General features: G+C 47.2%; 1 protein-coding gene across 2 annotated transcripts in view; it reads left to right on the top strand.

Annotated features, from left to right (window-relative positions):
- LOC138283907 (myosin-2 heavy chain-like) overlaps positions 1 to 21,571 on the top strand; it is a 212,936-nt gene that overhangs the window by 175,560 nt on the left and 15,805 nt on the right. For both annotated transcript variants that reach the window (XM_069222124.1, XM_069222123.1), the window contains exon 26: positions 21,220 to 21,378. In XM_069222124.1, the coding sequence (XP_069078225.1) occupies positions 21,220 to 21,378 (159 nt within the window). The remainder of the gene's footprint in view (positions 1 to 21,219; positions 21,379 to 21,571) is intronic.

Genomic DNA, 21,571 nt, shown 5'->3' with positions numbered 1-21,571 from the left:
GCAGGTAGCAGGTGGGTATTTAGTTACATGTAATCTCACACATTATCATAGTAGGCAAATGTTGTATTGCTCACCCACTCTGACCAACCCTGAGAGTAGAAGATTCTCACTGTGGTGGTTGAGATATGTGTGTCAAAACAAAGCCCTGCTGCATGAATTATGCAAAAAAGAAGAGAGAACTCCGAGTAGTTCCCAAGTTTAGGTGGAGAGCAGCTCCAGTAACAAGCATCCTGCAACACCAACGACACTCTAGATTTGTTCACCTTAATTGTCTGTTTTTCTAGCAAAGGTTTTAAGCATATGGATTGGCGCAATGCCATCGACGCCGAACTAGAAAGGTACAAAACCTTTTGCCATTATACAGCAAAGGTTTTAAGCACAGGATTGGCAAGGTGCCATCGACTCTGAACTGTAACATGGCAAACGCTTTTCACAACTCCAGGCACATTATTACAACTTTGGATTGGCCAACCTGGAGCTGCTCTCCACCTAAACTTGGGACCTAAACCAGAGTTCTCTCTTTTTTGCACAAATATATATAAATACACTTTCAGACACGCCAAAGGCAGTGTGCTTCAGTGGTAGGATTAACTTATAGTAATGAAAATTACTATATGTTAAAAAAACATAGAAATTCACTGAAAAAAACAAAGGTTACTTGAGCGTTATGTTCTGAATTTACTCGTACAAAACCATAGAAATTCAGCAGTTAGAGTTCTTTTAAGTAATCAAAACTCACTACCTACTACAACTAATGTGACAGTCTGAGCTGGTGTGTGAGTGAGTACGTAACTATCTGAGTGTTTCTGAGTGGGTGCATGAGGGTCTGACTGGGGCTCTGAGTGAGTGCATGAGAGTCTGAGTGGGTGTGTGAGTGGGTGTGTGAGTGAGTGGATCCGTGAATGGGTGTGTGAGTGTCTGAGTGGGATTGTGAGTGGGTGCGTAAGTGTTTGAGTGGGTATGTGAGTGGGAGAGTTGATTGAAAGTGATACATAGCGGACGAAAGAAAGTGAGAGGGAGAGAGATAGAGTTTTTTAGTCTTTGATGTCTGATGTACTTAGAAAGAGTTATTTGTTTCCAATTTAAAATCAAAAATGTATTTTTTGTTTTAAATATCATTTTTTTTTATTATCAAAATAAAAAATTGAAATGAGGTCAGCTGGACTTGAACACCTAAAACTCAGTGTGAAGGTCTAAGACCTTCACACTGAGGTAGGGTGTTTTCTTTTTATTTATATATTTTTTTAGCCCTTTATGGGCTATCTGGGACTCTGAGGGAGTCCTTAATGGCTCCCCCATGGTCCCTCCTTAATAATAATAATAATAAAATGCCCTTATGGGCTTCCTGGCACTGTGGTGGAAGCCTTAAGGCTTCCTTCGCAGTGCCATTGCTTCAGCAAGCATGGAGCTGATTTGACAGCAGCTCTGTGCTTGCGGAAGCATTTAGGCCCGTATTTATACTTTTTTTAGCGCCGCATTTGCGCCGCTTTTTGACGCAAAACGGCGCAAACCTACGAAATACAATGGTATTTTGCAAGTTTGCGTCGTTTTTGCGTCAAAAAACTACGCAAATGCGGCGCTAAAAAAGTATAAATACGGGCCTTAATCTCTGTCCCCTTCATGCGATGAAAGCTCTGCTTTTTGACAGCGGGACCTGCTTTAAAGGTCCCGCTGTTAAACAGCAGAGTGTTTGCTGTTCCTTGGCTGCAGCTGCAGAGCTGCAACCAAGCCACAGCAAACACCTGTATCCTGGGGGTGGGCACCCCAGGACATAGCAGGAGCCGGCCCTGGGCTTGGAGGTCCTCAGGACCATTAGAGGCTCCACGAGAGGGGCCGTGCAGCCCCCCTCCAACAAGAATAGCCTCAGGGGTGGTGGTCCCCAGGGCTCCCAAAAGGACTCCCTTGCTTATTTTTTTACACTTTCCCCCAGAGGTCCCTGGGAAGTGGGGGTCTACAGGCCTCCCGCATGTATTTAAGTAGAAGTCCTAGTGGTGGTGATGGTTCCTGGCAGGAGGTACCCAACACTACATTTTTTATGTCCCCGGAATAAAAAAACAAGTATGTGAGCCCATGCTTGTTTTTAAAAAAATGTCTGCTGCAAATCGCGAATATCACAATCTCATGATATTTTGATCTTGGGGTGTCCCTCTGGGCCCCCCCTTCCACCAGTGCTAAAGGGGTAAAGGTGTCTCTATCTTGGCCCCTTTTATTTTATTTGTAATTTTTTTCTGGGACTCTGCTCAATGCCGAGTCCCAAGATGGCTGCCAACCCTTCCTAGTTTGAAGTGTTGGCAGCCATTCAGAAATGCAACCGTTTTTTAGCCCCTTTTTTCTCTGCCCCCGCTTGAAGGATCACCCCGAAACGTTCCATGTGCAACAAGAATCACAGCAACACTTTTTTGGGAAAATTTCGTGAAGATTCCTCAAGATTCCTCAAATGGTGCCAAAGATATAGGCACGTCAAAAAACGCTTTTCCTATGGAAACATACTCCTAACTATAACTAACTACTGGTGACCTCCAGTAGGTAATATTAATATATATATATTAAGGACTGTTCCTTAAATACCTACCGGGCCCTAGTGGGCAACATCTTTGCATTTGCCTGATGGAGTTCACTGTTTACATATATCGAATTTCGATTTAACATCAATACGCAGTAGACTTATTCTAGATACTGCCCACATAAATTCTTTCATGATGCTGGATGCCCATCCCCCAAAAAACTATAAATTAGGTTATTGAAAAAATAAAATGTTATATATATTTACCTTATATGTATAAGACATGAAAGGTGAAGGCATGCATGGTGAAGGCATCTGTGTTGTAAAATCTGCATGGTAAAGGCATACATGGTAATTACATGCATTGTAAAGACATACATTGATGTGGAAAGGCCATTGCACCCACAGGAGGTTTACAGTTTTACCTAACATTAAGGCTCTGCATCTCTCAAACAGCTGTTCACACTCAAAATGGTTGAATGGTAGATGCACCTTTGGGTCTTGAGGCAAACCACTGCACACAGTAGAGCTTTTGACTGGCAATGTGGGAGCTGAGATTTAGGCATGTGGTCTTATGTCATCTTTACCCCTCATATTATCTTTGGGATGGAGGGTACAGAGCTGATGGGTCACATAGTTGTGCCCCAAGACCTAATTTAAAGGAAAGCATTCCTGTGTGTCCCTCTGGTTTGGGAAATTGGGTATATGGGCACCCCAAATTTAGAAAGATAGTTGATGGACCATGGTGATGCGGGACCACCATATTCAGAGTTTTAGAATGTCCCCAAATGATCTCCCTTTAGGATTCAGAGATACTCTTGGATCAGTTCTGGCTAATTAGACCTTAGAGTCTCCTGAGAAGTCTCATCACCAAGTAATCCTCCATAGTGGTCTAGACTGGGTGTCTTGCTTGTGTACTTCTGCATTGGCAGTTAATTTATAAAGCAGTAGAATTCCAGTCTTGCCAGCAGGGTTCAGCAGCAATAGGGTTTCTCCAGTGGCTTAGACTTTGTGACATTATTTAAGTGAAACAGCATAAAGTGGTGTGTAAATCCAGGCCCGATACCTCTTTCTGGCCAGTGCTGCAGAACGTCTTCCAAAGTCCAAATGAATATAATGAGCTTGCCCTAGAAGACCAGTTCTTACACACTTCACGGAGGCAATGGCAGGAAGCCAAAGGTTACCGCATGTTTGGAAATCTACAATCTGTGTTAGCCATATCGTGCAGCATATTTCCACAGAAAAGGAGGTGAGAGGGTCTGGCACCAACTCATCTAAGGACTTGCCAGATGGGATGTCTCTGGGTCACAGACTTCCCCCAATAGAGGACAATAGCAGGAGGCCACAGATGGCCCTCAGGATGTATCACTGGGCCATGTCTGACCTCCTTCCTAAATATAGGTAAGTGAGGGCAGGTCTAAGTGAGAGCAGATCTAGAGGACAAGATGCTAAAATAAAATCCATTCTGATCAGTCCTTTGTGCAGTGGCAGAGCCTAGTATTGCAGAACATGTGTTGGATTCTCTAAACCTCTCACGTGATCTACAAGCTTTCAGGGGTAGCTACCTGGGAGTCACTTCCACCAAGACAAAATGGAAGGAAGCCTCCACCTGGAACTAGGTTTGTCCTCTCCTCGAAGGAAACACCATCCATAAAGCACTTGGCACAAACAATGTGACATACACCCTTAATTACACCACACGTGTCTCATGTCAAACAATCCTCCATTTGGGGGAAAGAAAGGGCATTGTTTTAGGGGATTCAACAGACTATATGAGAGAGAGCAAGTAGACCTTCTCTCTAGGGTTAGAAACAAAAAGGATTTATGATTGGCACTACATAATCATCTGCCACCAATAATGTAGCCTCCTCATAGGTGAGGAGTCGTAATCACCATCTACTATAAATGGAAACGCACTTGGGGTTAATCCCTTATCCAGTAAAGCTTTGTGCCTGGGTAGAAGAACAACAGGAACATGGAGCTTCCTCATGGGCTTGCAGATTGTCTAAAAAATTCGACCAAGGGCATGATGGCACATCTTTCCTTGGTGGGCGAGGACTCTTGTCTCTATAGTTTCACACATAAATCAGAACTATAATGTTGCTGTAGCCGAGATGTTGGCAGCATGTCTCAACCCTAGAATAGCTTTAGCAAAAATTACTACACCAGTTCTTCTCACTCCCATCTGTTTGGTTATAAAGCCGATCTGCCTGTTGATTTTAGCTTGAATTCACCCCAGAGGGCAGTCATTCCAACATTAACTACATAAAGCAGTTAAAGTAACCATGGGAGAAGCCATTCCAGCGTGCTCAGTGAAAATCTACTGCCTACAGAAAGGAAGGTATCATCATTATGTCAAAGGTCAGAACCATAACCTGGAAGCCAAGGCCTGTTTTTACTAACATTTGACGCAGCTCAACGCAGCAAGAGGAGAAAGCAGGAATGCACCATATCTATTAAGATATGACGAATTCCTGCTCACTCTCTGCACTGGTGCCCAAAGGGAAGCCTAGCCCAAGCACCCTTGCGCCATGGTGCAACGGTGCCTGCGTTACAGGGAGGATTGTTTTTGTGCATAAAACAGTCCTCAGAGACATTTTCATCTTTCTATGTGTGCTGCAGAAAGCAGTACAGTTAGAAAGAGGAAACAATAAGGAGAAGTAAAAATCTTTCCCCGCGTTACACCTCTGTTGAAAGGCATACCGCTTTGATGTATTCCCAAGTTTAATCTTCTTAGTAAATCACCATACTCCATAAGTGGATGCATGGGAACAACCATGCTCCTCATATAGAATGCCTTCCCAATGTAGAGTAACGCAATGCAGCGCCTTGTGCTGTCTTGCATCACTGTAGATTTACTACGCCATATAGAGCCACGCAAGGTGCCTTTACATGGTTCAGTAAATCTCACTTGAGCCCTTGCATTGCCTTGCGCCATCATGGGCTACCAAGGACAAAACAAAACAGGAAACTGATGGTATCTGAGCTACTTACCATGACAATCAAATTGTACAGTCTACATGTGTAAAAGTGTGTAGACGAATCAAGGCACCTCCTACTTTGAATTATAAAGAATGCAAATATCCATGTGTAGCTGTCAATGACTGAGCCCAAATGACCAGCAGGCTACCAGGTCCTACTCATGTAAAGGATTTGTCCTTTCGTTCCATTCCACACAGCAAATTAGACCACTAGTCAACTCATTGGTATTGAGTAACGTTGATCACTGTAGCTGCTCACTAGTGGTGTACCCAAGTACTCTTTTCTTGCTCTGGCTAAGATTCTCAACTTCACCACTGCAGCAGTACACAAATGACCAAAAACACACCTTCTTCTTATAGCCATCACATACACCGCCTTTATAACTAGGGTGGCATGGTGGGCAAAAAAAGGATTGATTAGGATGCAGCGCAACCGATTGCCAATGGCTGAGATTAATTCGAGCACTCCATCCATCACCTTGTTATTCTTGCATTTGCTGCCCTAAGTGTGTCGACTATGCCCAAACATGGGTCCCAGGCTCAATGTGCCACTGAATTCAAGCTAGCCTTAGTGATGAGGGGTGATACTCTGAAACCGGTCCCAGGATGCTTGTGTCCAGTCGATGGAGGATCTGGCCTGGCAATTCGGGCTGAATTGTTCCCTTGGGCAGCAGGGTCAAGACTGATTTACATATGGCTGGGTCCAAACTGGGGTGGCACAGTGGGCAAAAAAACAATGGATTGGGATGCGGCTCTTAGCGATTGCCAGTGGCTGAGATTAATTCAAGCATTCCACCCAGCACCTTGTTGTTTATAGCGTTAGCACTATGGCTGGACAGCCCAGCTATCCTCACTATAGTCAAAATATCCTTAAAATCTACAGCCTCATTGACCCTTAGCCTCTCCTGAATTGCCAGATGTCTATGACAGCTTGATCCCTAATCAATTGTTTCTGCAACCCACCACCTTTACAATTGACTACCAATGCATACTTTAGGTACAAAATAATTATCAAAACCCTGTAATGTTTCATAAATTATATTATCAAATCATTCCATTCTCAGAGAGTGCAAGAAAATTATTTTTGTCGGTTCCAAAGTCATTTTTCCTTCTTCATCAATAGTTTCCAAGAAATTAAGTTAATAACATTTCCACTCAGCCCTTTTTATGCAAGAGCTAAGACCTGCTGGCCAAAATGCTTCAGAAGGCTGTAATGAGAAATTCTGCAAACTCATGGTTAACACGTATCAAGTTAATGTAGTATTATTAACACAACCTGAGTGCAGTGTCCTTTTTTGAACCAGGGTAATAGACTGATTCACTGAAACACTACCACTGTGGGGAAAAACAGCCGAATCCTTGAAAACCAAGTTAATTTGTTGCAAATAACTCAAAATCATTCTCTTATTCTTGACGCATAATCATGAATCGCAAAAACTTCCTTCCTCTCGAAAGAAGCAATGCCACAACTGAAGACAATTACACTCTTTCACAACTCATGCAATATCTGCACGAATAGACCAACAACTAACTGTTGGTGGTTTTAGCAGAATGCAAGATCACAGCATGACTTCTCATGCTTCGTGACCTCCCAGCTTGACCCTCACATCCATTGTAATGATGTCATCTGTAAGGCTGTGAGCCCTGGGCCCACATTCTAAATAAATGATGGCCACAGAGACATGGTTACTGCACATACCACTGGCCCAGGGCACATGGGCTTGCCCCCTTTTATTTGTAGGCCCCACGTGGGTGTGAGGTGAGTGTGGAAAGGTAGCAGGACTCCGCATTCCTCCCAAGCTTTATTAAGAGGAAACAAACTCTTAACAGTACAACCTGTGGGAAAGAATAAACGACAAAACAAAACACCAATGAGTCTCTCAGTCTCGTCCAACAGTCTGTAGGGCAGGACAGAATCAGTGGACAGGTGCAGCTGGGAGCACCCGGGCATTGCGGCATGCATCCGTAATTTAACCAGATGACTCTGGGTTTATAAGATGGGTTACAGTCCACACATGCCAGGTTGGTCAGTCAGTCCTGCCTTTTTTCATGGTGTTGGTGTCAACAGTTAGTTCAAACTGGGGTCCATCAGGACCATTGGTGTAGTCCACTGCATTGGTTTCTTTTTGAGGTGCCCTGACTCCGTGCAAGGCAAACCTTTAAAGGCTGGGACAATACTGATGGTGTTTGGATGTCTTCCTCTGAGGCCCAGAGCCTCCCAGTGCCTGTCGGTGGAGCTCCTCCAGACTCATCTCTATTGCCAGGATTCCCTCATGTGGGAATTCCCTTAACTGCCCTTTTCGTTGGGTTGCCACTGGACCGCGAAAGCTGAGTTGGGCCTCATGTGAGCCATGAGCAGGGGTCTCTGTAGAACCACCAACAGGGCAACAGCCAAGTCACTCATGCCACCACAAGGGTAGGTGACTCATGGTCGAGTATGCTCTTGCCGGCAGGACTTAGGTGCATGTGGGGCCTAACAGATGGTCTCTGGCTGTTTGATCCCCCACTGTGCCAGGAGCACCTCGTCAGTCTGCTGATGGTTCACAGGTGTAAGACTCCACTCGGGTGTTAAGAGGCTTCTTAAGTGGTTATGGTGATGCATATAGTAATGATGGTATTGTTACCATTTGACAACCTGTACGACAGGCGACGATGTCAAGCTTGGAGTGAGGATGGCTGGAGGGACTCTGTAGCTACGTGCAGTTCTTCTTCTTCTTTAGCATGTGTGGTTGCTAGCAGGGATGCTCAAGCAACTGGTAACAGGTAACTGGATGGTCACACTGTGAAGCGTGGGCAGATTCACGGTTTGTGCATATAGGTTGCCTACATTCGGTACTCCCGCTGGGCTGTCACCAGTGATGTCACTGCACCCCAGTGGCCGGCTTCTGTTGGTAGATCGTGGTTTACATGGTGATTCACGTGGACCTCTTGCTAGTTCCCAGCCTGTTTGTAGGATTGTGCAACATCTCTAGTCGTGGACCACTTGCAGTTCCTGTCCCTTCCTCATGGGTCTTCTTGGTGCTCCACTAGCTGGATGGAAGATCTTCCATCAACCTTGACTCGAGGGCGCAGTGCTTGTTCCTCGAGGCTGTGCCGTCGTGGCCCTCGGTCCTACCTAGGTTTGTGTGTGCTTGGCAGGGTTGGTCACTCTGTGACATTATCCATGATGGGTCAACAATGGCCATTCGGTGCAGGGGTGGCCGGCTGGCGTGGACTCTTTCTTGCAGCATTGCCCCTCACTCTCTGGGAGCTCTCTGTGTCCTTTCTTTGCTATGGTGCGCCCTGACGAGTTGGTGCTCTTTTCAGGCAATGGTGGTACCAGTAGACGGTCTCTTCATGGGTGCAGTCTGCTGGTGCCCTGCACGTCTGCTTTTCTTGCTTGCGCTGGTGGTGGCATGTAATGTTATCTCCTCGAGTTCAGTGGCAGCAGACATCCACTAGGGGCATGCAACACTCACCTCCCTCCTCCAGGACTTTCCTTGTCGTGTGTCCTCTGCTGCGGTAGCAGCCAGTAGCAGCTCACCACTGGGGGTTGTGCGACTCTCCTTGTGCTTATCATGGGCAGAGTGTGAGGCACATCTAGAACAGCCCCTGGCCTGCAGCAGGGACACTTAGTTTGTGTTGTCAATCTAGACCTTTGTCTCTGCTGTGATGTGGAGCCACAACCATGCCTAGATGCTGATGGGCTGACTCCGTAGGCGAATCTCATCCTCCAGACTTCACGCACACAAAGGTGGTGGGGATTTCTTGTGTTCAAAGTACTGGTGTAGTACCATTATTCACCAGCCGAGCAGCACTATCAAGTCTCTGAGAGCTGGAGGCAGACAGAGGCATCCGGCCCAGCAGCATGGTGTAACAGAGTATTTCTTCACTGGGTGCTTCCTCTGTCTCAGACTGCAAGCTCTGAGATGTAGGGCATAATGATTGCGCATTGCTGGGTCTGTCCATAACTCTCATCCAGGATATATGCAGGTGATGATGCCCTTTGGGGGTGAAGGTGTGTCTCACTGCCTGCTTCTCCAACTGCAGCTATATCAGTCCTCTTTTGGAGGTGGTGGGGCCTGAAATACAGCACAGGGCCCACTCCGGTCCATCTGCTGACACTTCACCTTCTATTCTTTCCAACCGTGTGCACTGTTTCCGGTCGTGGTGCGGTGTGGTGAATAGTAACGCCACTCATTGCAAGCTGCGGTGGCCTCCATGTTCCTCCAATGCTGCTATGGGGATTCATCTGGGTGCTAGTGCAGCCTTGGGCCCTGGCTGTGCTCCTCTCCAGGAGAAAGTGAGTGATATTGGAGGCAGGAAAAACTCTCACGGCAGTGCCGAGGCTTCCTCTTCCGTCTCAAAGGTGAATGGCAGCCGGTGCAGTAACAGGAACGCTACGAGACACAAGAGGTCTCTTCTCCCTCTCCTCTGCAACAGTAGTGTGTGGTCAGCAGGGGGTATTAGTGCTCTCCTTGCCTGTCTCTGTGTTGCTTTACAAGCCTCCAGCAGCGCATTGAGGGCGGCGGGGCCTCTCTTGCATGGACTCAGCAAGGTGTAGCAAGTATATGAGTCCTGGTGTACCCTTTTCCTGTCAGCTGTTTTGGGATGGGGTAGCGGTACTCTGTTTTTTTTCTTGCAGCGCTATTTGCTGACTCGCACCGTCTCCATGTTTAGCATCCTACACCATGCTCTTTGCAGGCAGATGACTGCAGGAGGCAACTGGGCTCTTCTCCCTTCTTCAGGCGAGAGTAGAGTATTTCTACTTTACAGCGCAACATGGACTCGTGCCTGGGTGGAACTGCTGTGGTCATCACAGCAGCAATCCGGCTATCTTTCCCCTTCACGGCACTCACTCATGGCAGCGTGGACGGTGGGGTCAGTCCCACTCGTCACCATTGTAATGTTGTGGGCGCAGGGCCAACAGACTAAATACATGATGGACACAGAGACATTATTACTGCACATACCACTGCCCAGGGTTCCTTTTATTTACAGGTGCCACCTCACTCATGACCCCTGTGTTGGGTAGGTGTGGGGTGAGTGTGGAGAGCCAGCCCACAGGGAGTGGCTGGGTGCAAACACTAGTCTGAATCCAGCAGGAATCAACCTCTTCCAGAGGAATCTTACAGACAGAGCAGTCACTGACAGAGCTACACGTAAACACGGAGCTCAATGTCACATGGAGCTGGCAACATTCCAGTGTCCATGATGGAGTACACAGACTTTCAAACAATGTGCACCAACTGCTGCTGCAAATTCGAGGGGTAGGAACACAACTGGTACATTACCTGATGGGCATTGCACTTCTAAAGGAATTTTCCTGAAACTTTTAGCTTTGTTCTCCCAGTCTTTGCTTACTCCCTGTTCATAACCCTAGTAATATGGGTACTTCCCCACTGTATGGCAGTGGGAAAGCGTGCGCACCCTTCCTACCAATGTTAGGAAGGGGGTGGTTATGGACGTAGTTGAGGTGCTGTACCCAGGAGGACCCTGTAAAAAAGGTACCCCACGTACCCAGGGCAGGTACAGGTCCTGGCTGCTAGCGGGGCGTGGCACTGCGTGCTACTGCCTAGAAGACCCTGTCAACCATGTCTTAGGCCCGATTAGATGTGCCTGTGGGGACGCTAGTGCTCCTGCGCTCAGGGTGACAGTCCCTATACTGGGGCCAACCCTGAGCTGGCCTTATGCCACTCCTGGAGGGCCCTGAAGACAGGGCAGGTATACAAATGTGTACTGTGCCCAGTTGGGAAAGACCCTCACGTGGGTTTCCCCTACCTAGGGGGGTCAGCCATGGCATGGGGATGGGTCGGTCCTCTAGTAACGGCCTTGGGCCAGGGGCACTGTCCCCCTGTATGTGCAGGGTGGACGCGCATGTGCATGTTCTCTACTCAGTGAGAGGTGGCGCTAACCAACATGGGCTGGGCCAGCCATGGCACATCTCAGGTTGTGCACTTGCCCCAGAGGGCCGTTAGAGGTGTTGGGCCTTGCAACAACAGGCCAGGGGGTGCCCACCTACACGATGGAGGTTTCATGTATGTTGCGCCATGCTCATGAATGTTGCACTGGGCCTAGCTTGCCAATATCTGCCCTCCTGCACAGGGGTGTTTGAAGAGAGATTGAGCCTGGTCTAGCTGGCATTTTCATGCCCATGTGCACGTTGATGTTCATATATATGCTTAGCTTGGCATAGCTGGCCTCTTGGTGCCTACCTGCATCAGGGCATTATACATATAGGAAGTCTGGCACAACTTGCCAGTGTGTGCATACATGCACACAGATGTTGCAATGTGTAGGTGGAGACTGGCATCACTAGCTCATGTGTGCATATTGGCACATGGGTGGTTTCCTATATATATACTGGATCTGGCATCACTTGCCAGGGATGCACACTTGCATGGGGGGGTTCTAATATTGGAAATGAGCCTGATAGTGCAGGCTAGGATAGGCACACTTGCCGCTTGTGGTGGCTTTAACCTAAATGTCCAGCCATCCTTTGCAGGCTGTGTGTGTGTGCCAGGGCACATGTGCCCAGGGAGTGCGGAATATCCATGCTTGTTCCCGCTGCCTATGAGAGCTGCTCTGCCCACAAGGTAACATGGGAGAAAGAGATTTATTAGGTCAGGCTGCAATAGTGGATTGCAGGGTAGCAGCCTCATGATGTTTAGTATCATTGAATTGAGAAACCCCCTTTGATGGTAAAGGTGATTTTGTTATTAGGACCCTAGAAATGGCACTTCTAGGAAGTGGGCATTTCTAAGTTCTAAAATGTTTTATGTATCCTGTAAACTCAGATTCAATCCACTGGTTGCAAGGGAAGAGTACATCTGTGCATCCCCCAAGGGACAACTATAAAACTTGGGCATCCAGAAAGACAGACCCTGCCATTTGGGGCCTGGGATAAACTTTTGGACAGAGAGGTTTCTGACAAGTGGCATCCGCTGGTATCATCTGGAGAGCGGTGCCCTCTTCTGTGCCCACATTGTATGCTGAACTCCACCTGGCAGCAGTGGCGTGAGCATGGACTAAGTATTGTGTCTGGAGACAGGAATTGCCTGGTGCAGAGCTTGCCAAGTACTACCCGCACTTCAGGCGAGTGGCCCTTCATCGTAGGGACTGCTGCATGCCGAAATGTCTTGTGGTGTGAATGGCATCACCCGGTGTGGGACACGCGTGGCCCGCTGTTGTCGAGTGCATCAGATTTCTCTTGTGTGACCGCCAACTGCATGCACATTGTGTACTGTGCTCCATTCATAGTTGACAACCCATCGCAGGTGGGGGTGCAACCAGAATTGTGTCATACTCTGCCTCCTATGGCATGGTTGAACTTGCGTCGAAGTGCGTGACAGGGGAGTCTGGTGCGACTAAAGTCATTGCGTACCAGACATTGTGCCTCATTTTAGGGAGGTACAGCACTGAGCACTTTTCATGTGGGATTGTAACCGCCTGGTGAAACTAACGTCTTCCTGCACCAAATAAGTCGCCTCCTTGTACAGGGTTGCGGACCTAGTAACTCTTTGTGTGCAATCGGAATTGTTGAGGGCAACTCAAGTCAAAACACCCCAAAGGTGCACCTCCGTTACGGAGGTGTGGAAATTGGTAACTATCTGGTAACATTGAATTGTCTGGCTGGGCTGGGTGCAGCGGTGGCTAGCAGGTGGCCCCAGTGACCCTCTCCATGTGTGTTGTAAACTTGTGAGTGAACCTCCTACTGTGAGCCCAAACGTCTCATTACTGCTTGTTGCCGGATCGGCTGTTGTCTTACCTCTCCCCCAACCTTGTCCCCATAATCCTGCGAAGTGTGACTTTGGCCGCGAGTGGCCTAGTATCCATGGGAAGGTTGGCTCAATCTTTTGTTCATGGCAGAGTGGGATAGCTGAAGCTGGTTGGTGGGTGGAGAACGGTTTGGGAGCCAGGTGCCTGCAGACACAGTGACATTCACTAGCCGGATATCAGGGCACTACATTAGGGTGCCGGGAGGGAGTGCATACGAAGGTGTATGTGCAAGAGCCGACTGATACCCGTGGCACCATGCGGCAGTACAGAGTGGATGTGTGGGGGTGAGTGCGGATGAATGCGAGGGCAGCACCGTGGTGTTGCTGATTATGTTCTGCCAGTAAATTCCTGAGGCTGGCATTACAGTTTACTACTGTGGCCTAGGCTGCAGTGCTTTGTGAAAGTGTTCCAAACCTTGTTTGTACTTATTGCTGCTAACGATGGGCGCAAGGGTGCACCCTGAATTTGTGTGTTACGTCAAAGTTGGTAAACTCTAGGGTGGGTCTTGTGCTGACAACGTTTGGCACCTCATGAGGGTGCGGCGAGGGAAAGTATTGTTTTCTCACTTGTACATACTGCTGTTGCTGTTACACACAGTTGGGCCTAATATTGTGAAAGCAGGGGCAGATTATTTTACGGGCCATACACAACATATAATTATATATGGGTAAAACATCAATTACGGGGATGTTTTTCACGTTGCTGTTCTGAGTGACATCATAGACACTTGAATTTCGCTCTCCCTGTCTATTTAATGTGACTCAGTGAAAAAAATTCCCCTCAGGGAAAAAAAATCACTGTTACCTCTCTACAATTCTACATGTTAGCATTGTAGGCAACTGTGGAATTTTTTAGAGACAGAATGTAGGACTCTTTTTCTGGTCTCGAGGCCATTAGTAAAAAGATAATATTGTTTATTAAGAGTGTCAAAAGGAATGTGGCATTATAATTTCAGTTTATAAGAAGTGACGTGGGGAAGTGTTTTCCCTGACATGCTTTAAACAGTGCAGGATGTGTCAAGAACATACAGATGTGAATCACGTAGGGCTGCCTGTGGTTTTATTTTGTGAATGAAATTATTAGTAGTCGGATTGAGATCTCTCGCAAGCAGCGGGAGTTCCTGCCTTGCTGCTTGGAATTATGGCTTTTTGGCAAATGTCATCCACTGCATTGAGGACAGAAGCCTCTTGTGGACTGGTAGAACAAACTGACAGTCATTAAGAATATGAGCCTGGGATGATTCTGCACCAGACCACTTTCTGATAGGATAAGAAGTGTGCATTGTCCCGTGTGACATTGAGTTTGGATTGGTAAACCTGACATTCTCACAGAAGGTGCAACAGTTTTAGTACTTATTCATTCAGAGTGTAGCAGGTAACACTATGAGAAAGCCACTGGAAGTGAAGCTCCTAAGCTTCAAGACACCTTACTGCCAGTGAGATACTGAAATGTGCCACAGGGAACATGGACATCTTAAGGACTTTGAGGGCCCTGGCCAAATATATTTTGGAGGCCCCTGTTAAGAATATTTTTGAATTTATCATCCAATTTCATCTCTTTCATACCCTCTTAGGACAGTTCACTTCATAAACTTACAAATAAGGTTTTTAAAAAATCCAATTAGATTAATGAAAATGTGGCATCTTATAAACATTTGAATGCTCTACACATTTTAAGGTATAGATATTTGCCTTCGTTATAGATATTACAGTACTGGACTTTAGAAAACTGAGTTTTTTTACCATAAATCAGACATCCTTTCAAAAGGAAAGCAATATCTATGGTTGCATACATCTTAACATAGACTCAGGCAATACACAGGAAAGCTATCAAACCCAAGGTTATAAATGCTTTACAGGCTCGAGTTTCAACTCCATGAGTTGTAGAGCTCTTCTTAAGTTTTTGAGTATCCCTCTTGTTTTAAAGTTGTACAAGTTCAGACCACAGATAGGTCTAATTCACATATTACACAGACCTTACAGGCTTCATTTTTAGACAGCAGTTCTATCTGCCAGAAATCTGATATCAACACCATCGCTCTAATTACACAGAACTCACAGTCTCAGTCCTCTACCAGCTTGGATTCTCACAGGTTACATGTTCGAGCATCTAAAAACAAAACTATTCCTCAAGTTACCCATAACGTACAGGCTCAGGACCCGCTCCTCTGCTATGGCGGAGGAGCGTCGCCCCACCCCCGCCAGCAGATGCAAAAAATTTATGATAAAACCATATTGAACTATGTTTATTGTGGTTTTATTGTAAAAGGGGCAGGGTCAAGGGTGATCACAGGGACACTCCCCCTCAGTGCACATGTATGTTTGGACGGCCATCTGGGGCCGGCCAAACATACATGCGCACTAGGGTCTCTCCAACCTGGCAATGTGTTGCTGGGTTGGTGAGAGCAGGCAGAGACTTCCACTCTGCCTCGGAGTGCCCAGCCAGGGCGCTCCGTGCAATCCTAATGCTGCTTTAATGCTGCCAGAAGCATGAAAGCAGTGTTAGGACTGGATGTAGTGCAGGCTGTGAGCCTGTGCCTGCAGTGAGGACAGCAGAGTGGAGAGGCGCGGTGTGGCACATTAAGGCAGGTACTTTAAAAAAAATTTATTCTATTTTTTATTTTGTCGCAAGCTCTCCCACCACACGCCGCCTGCCACTTTTCCCTCCTGCGAGCCGCCACTTTCCGGACACTGACAGCAACGTTAACCCCATGGTAAAGAAATTGTTCTTACTCAGACATCAGAACCATAACCTACAACTTAGGTTCCATAAATCTTACCAGCTAGGTGATAAACAGTAGTACATCGTACGCACATCTCAGAGGCTCAGACTCTTACAGCTAAGGTGTACATCGGGGGACAAATGTCTTATAAGTTACAGTTTCAAAGTGAGAAACAAGAACTATCCTTCACAGATATTGCATGATTAAATATCAGACAGGACTTCAAACAACTATAAAGCAATCCTGTAAGTACTAATGTGGGAAAATATCTTGCCAGTGGGGAGTAAATGCTCTCACTTGTATGCAGCACTCTGAAGACTGGGTTATAGCAAACAATTATGAATGTCAAACTTCAAAACCAACAACAAAATTTCACATTGCAAGGGATCCATTTCAATAACCCAGAAATAAGTTAAGGCACACAACAAATACGTGGCTATTATGTTTCAAATAGCTTTAAGGGGTAATCACATCTAGCAAGTTTAAGCATTGAGAGAATGCAAAGCACTAAGGGGCATATTTATGAGCCCCTAGCTCCATCGGAGCATAACTTTTCGTGACACTCCAGTGGCGCTATGCCCTGCGCCGTATTTACAAGGTGGCGTTAGCAAGGTGCAACGAGGATTGTGCAGCACGCATAGAAAGAGCAAAATGCCAAACATGATTGTTTATGTGCGGGAAGGTGTCCCATTCTGCACACAAACAATCATTTGAAAATTACGCTTTGGCACAGAAGTGCCAAATCGCCATTAGTAATTGCTTATGTGCAGGAAGGGACACCTTCCCACACATAAACAATCACACCCCTCAACACAGACATCCTTGCATGATGGTGCAAGGATGCCTGCATTGGCAGATATACTTAGCGCCAGCGCAGGGGACAACACAGGGGTGCGCCATATTCAATCAAACAAGGCGCACCGCTGCGTTGTGAAAATGACGGAGCACAGCGCTTTCAATTTTGGTGCAGCGTCCCGCTCTGTCATTTTCCTATAAATATGGGCCTAAATCTTTACTAAAGTGACACGAACACAGCAGCAGTGCAAGCCTGCCTGCGAAACAGAACAGTCACCCCAGAAACTACAGCAGAGCTAACATCCTTTGGACAGCTCAAGTAGCAGTAATGCAAAAGAAACTCGCAAAAACAAAAGGCAGCAACAATATGGGCTTCCGTTCAGGCACTAAACAGGCATCGCCAGTGAAAGCTAATCTCAGAGACAGAACTGACCAAGAAAATGAAGGATTAGATTTGCAAGGTCCCTCCACACTAACTACAGACCAATGTGGGCACCAGCACGTTCACATGTCTCTGAAAGAAGGAAGATGCACTAAGAGTATAAGCATCCATGGGAAGAAGCAGCTGCAGGCCTCACTCTCACAGTTACAGTGTGGGCAGTAGCGGCCGTGCAAACTGTCTTAACACACACAGCTGGTTTGCACATTGACAGACACTAACCAAGCTTCCCTTACAAAACTGACAGAATTATAGAAATAGCGCTTGAATGTGGAATGTGGACCTTGCACAGCACTGAATGTCTTTGTCTTTACCTCTAGGTATATGTTATTGGAAAAGTGACTTTGTAGTGAAAGGCACTTTCAGAATTAAGGGCCAGATGTATCAAAGGGTTTTACCCATTCTGTGTCTATGGGGAAATGTGTTGATACATAATGACTTCAATATATTGTTTAGGCAGCTTTTGTGACAATAGAGACCATGTATCTGCTTTATTAATGTTAAAATGGGCTGAAACAAAGCAGGTGAGATGCAATATACAAAAACACACGTAAATATGTATGTGCCACTCATTAGGTGTAACTGCAAATTATACAAACGTTTACATGTAACTTTCTGAATATGTGCACCAGAAGGCAGTCTAGAGCTGTGTGTTTTCAATACTGTGATACAGCAGCTACTCACTTAGGTTCTTGAAAATGATCTGTGGAGGGTACCCCCACGAAAGGCTGGGGCCCTGGGCCAGAGCCTTTTTCCATGCCTAAAAACATCTCTGACTGTGAAGAAGAAGAAAATTTATTCCCTGAAAAACTGTCTGCAATTAGGCCACCCAGGCCCTGATTACAAATAATGCAGATTTATTTGCCTGGATCCTGAGTGTCTGGTAATAATGTTTCCGGTCTATATCTCTGCACATGTACCCTGCTATTACAAGTTAATCCCACAGAATGGGGAGTAACTGCACAGACCAGTTTTTTTCTAGGTGAGATTTCTAGTTCAGTGTGATTAACCCTTCTCTTTATCATCTGCACCAAGCAGGTGGTAAATGGTAGCTGGGAGGCCGGTGTGGGTTGAAAGTCAGGAGGGTTCGGGAGGGTGGCAGTTTGAAGGGGATGATGTGGCCCGACAGTGGGGAACATTGTATCCCCTCCATGCCTTAGGAGAAAAAAATGGGTCCGGTGTACAGTTATCGCCCCATTCCTTCTTGCTTCTTGTGCAGGTAGAAGACTCAGGGGGTCATTCCGACCCCGGCGGGCGGCGAAAGCCGCCCGCCTGGCGGGAACCGCCAGAAGACCGTACTGCGGTCAAATGACCGCGGCAGTCATTCTGACTTTCCCGCTGGGCCGGCGGGCGACCGCCACAAGGCCGCCCGCCTGCCCAGCGGGAAAGCCCCTTCAACAATGAAGCCGGCTCCGAATGGAGCCGGCGGAGTTGAAGGGGTGCGACGGGTGCAGTGGCACCCGTCGCGATTTTCAGTGTCTGCAAAGCAGACACTGAAAATCTTTATGGGGCCCTGTTAGGGGGCCCCATGACACCCATTCCCGCCATCCTGTTCCTGGCGGTAACAACCGCCAGGAACAGGGTGGCGGGAAGGGGGTCGGAATCCCCATGGCGGCGCTGCAAGCAGCGCCGCCACGGAGGATTCCCTGGGCCAGGGGAAAACCGGCGGGAAACCGCTGGTTCCCCTTTTCTGACCGCGGCTTTACCGCCGCGGTCAGAATGGCCCAGGAAGCACCGCCAGCCTGTTGGCGGTGCTTCCGCGGTCGTTGGCAGAATGACCCCCTCAGTGCCATCAGAGGATGCACAGCCAGGGAAATGTCGCAGTTGCTGGAAGGAGCCGGAGAAACAATGTTGCAGAGCGGAGTTGTCGCTGGAGTTGCAGATTGTAGGTTCCTGGAGGGTCCAGTTGCAGTCTCAATGGCCAGAAGATGAAATAAACGTTGCAGAGGAGTCCTGCTGGAATCTTGCACGTTTAATCTGAAGACCCACCCTGGAGTGAGACCCTAAATAGCCCAGGAAGGGGGATTGGTCACCTAGCAGGGTGACCACCTATCAGGAGGGGGCTGTGGCGTCACCTGCCTGATCTGGCCACTCAGATGCTCCCAGAGGCCTATGCCCCCCTTGGATTTAGGATGGCAGAATCAAGTGGCCACCTGGAGGCGCTCTGGGCACCACCCCTGGGGTGGTGATGGACAGGGGAGTGGCCACTCCCCTTTCCATTGTCCAGTTTTGCACCAGAGCAGGGAGCGGAGGTCCTTGGACTGGTGCAAACCGGTTTATGCAAGGAGAGCAAGTGTGCCCTCCAAATCATACCAGTGGCTTGGGGAGACTACCCCTCCCAAGCCATGTAACACCTATTTCCAAAGGGAGAGGGTGTTGCCTCCCTCTCCCAAAGGAAATTATTTGTTCTGCCATCCTCTGCTTGAGCAGGCTAAGCAGCAGGAAGGGGGCAGAACCCTGTCTGTGGGGTGGCAGCAGCGTGGGCTGCCCGAAAACCCCCAGAAGACTGGTAGGAGCAATGCTGGGGGGTCCTCTAAGGAGCCCCCAGAGTGCATGGAATCATACAACCAATACTGGCAATAGTATTGGGGTATAATTACGAAATGTTTGATACCAAACATGTCCCGGTTCGGAGTTACCATTATGTAGCTGGATACAGGTAGAGAGACCTGTGTCAAGTACATGGGTAAAATGGCTTCCCCGCACTTATGAAGTCCAGGAAAATGGAGCTCTTAGGGGCACCTCTGCTCATGGAGGAGTGCCCTCGCACACATGTACTTGCACCCTGCCCTCTGGGCTAGGAGGGCATGCCATAGGGATGACTTACAGTGACTTGGTGCAGTAACCTGTGGGGAAAGGGTGCACACACCTTTTCACGCAGGCTGCAATGGCAGGCCTGCAAAGACATTTTGCATGGGTCCCATGGGTGGCATAATACATGCTGAAGTCCATGGGGAACCCCTGGTGCCCCAATGCCCTGGGTACCTAGGTACCATATACTAGGGACTTATATGGGGGCACCAGTATGCCAGTTGTGGGGTGTGCTAAGTCCTAAGGAAACAAATTTTAGAGGGAGAGAGCACAGTCACTGGGGTCCTGGTTAGCAGGGTCCCAGTGAACACAGTCAAAACACACTGGCAGCAGGCAAAAAGTAGGGGTAACCGTGCCCAAAAGAGGGTACTTTCCTACAGTGGTCAATTAAACAAAGTCCTAAAAACTTTTCCAACAGGATATTTACAGGCAAACCCTGGTGTGGGGCTTACAGTATGTATGGGACTGGGGAAAAGGCAACTGAGAAAGGACAATGTTAGGTTATATCATTTTTCATAACTTTTAAAGTTGTTTGGCGTGAAGGACATACTGAACCTCAACAGATGGAGATGGTAGGACTCAGGCACTGAAAAGCCACAACTTTGGAGCTTTCCTGATGATAAAAGTTGTCTTTTAGTCTCGGTGATGCTGGATTGGGTACTTCAAGGTTCACTTGAGCTAACTGAAGGGCCCTAAACCTCCAGTCCAACCTCTTTTAAGAGACTGAACGTGTAAGCATTTAGAATTGGACAGCTTCTCTGTTCTGGGAGGTGTATTCGCCAGAAATGTATTATGAGAAATTACGTTTCTTGTTGGTAATAGCATCATCCAGTTTTGTACAATTCATTAAAATCTGTTCTCTTAGACAATGAGACCTATGCAAGTAATAAAGCGTTCAGGTAAAATAATTTCCCTTTTGGGACCAATGGGAAGATACAATGCTCAGTCCCAAGTGTGCCATTGTGAAGGGTACTGAGTGGAATTACCTATCAGTGTGTGAGAAAATTAACATACACATGTCTTAGTCAAGACAGTTGTACAAACTTAAAGCCTTGCCTTAAGGAGAGTAGACTAGAGTTTAGTGAAGGAGTTAGATGATATGTAAGGGGGATATAATTTACAGAAATAATAAAGTTGGTTATCAGTGGTGAGGTCTGCTTAGTTCTATATATCTTTGCCACTAACAGTGACATGTCCCATGATCTTGCAGAATGTGATGGAGGCCCTTGGATCTGAGGAGAAACATCACTCAGAGCTGGAGGCAGAAGGTCAGCGCTTACGAGAGGAGCTGAGTAGGAAGCAAAGCCCAGAGGGAGGCGAGTCCGCAACGCAGGCACTCAAGACCGCGCTGGGCGAGAATATGGAAACGGTATGTGTGTTGAGACCACAATGGTGACCTCCTGATAGATGTTGGGATTTCCAAACTTGATAGGGAGATTTCAATGGCATTACTTGTTTTATGCTGAAGGTTTAGTGTTTGAAGTATTCAGTAACAATCTGATTTCTTGAAGAAACCAGAATTGTATCATCAATTTAACCCATGTGCCAATAGAGAAGTAGCT

The sequence above is a fragment of the Pleurodeles waltl genome, chromosome 3_1, assembly GCF_031143425.1.
Source record: "Pleurodeles waltl isolate 20211129_DDA chromosome 3_1, aPleWal1.hap1.20221129, whole genome shotgun sequence".
Taxonomy (NCBI): Eukaryota; Metazoa; Chordata; class Amphibia; order Caudata; family Salamandridae; genus Pleurodeles; species Pleurodeles waltl.
Note: the sequence above shows the minus strand (reverse complement) of the source record. Positions and strands in the feature narration are given on the sequence as shown.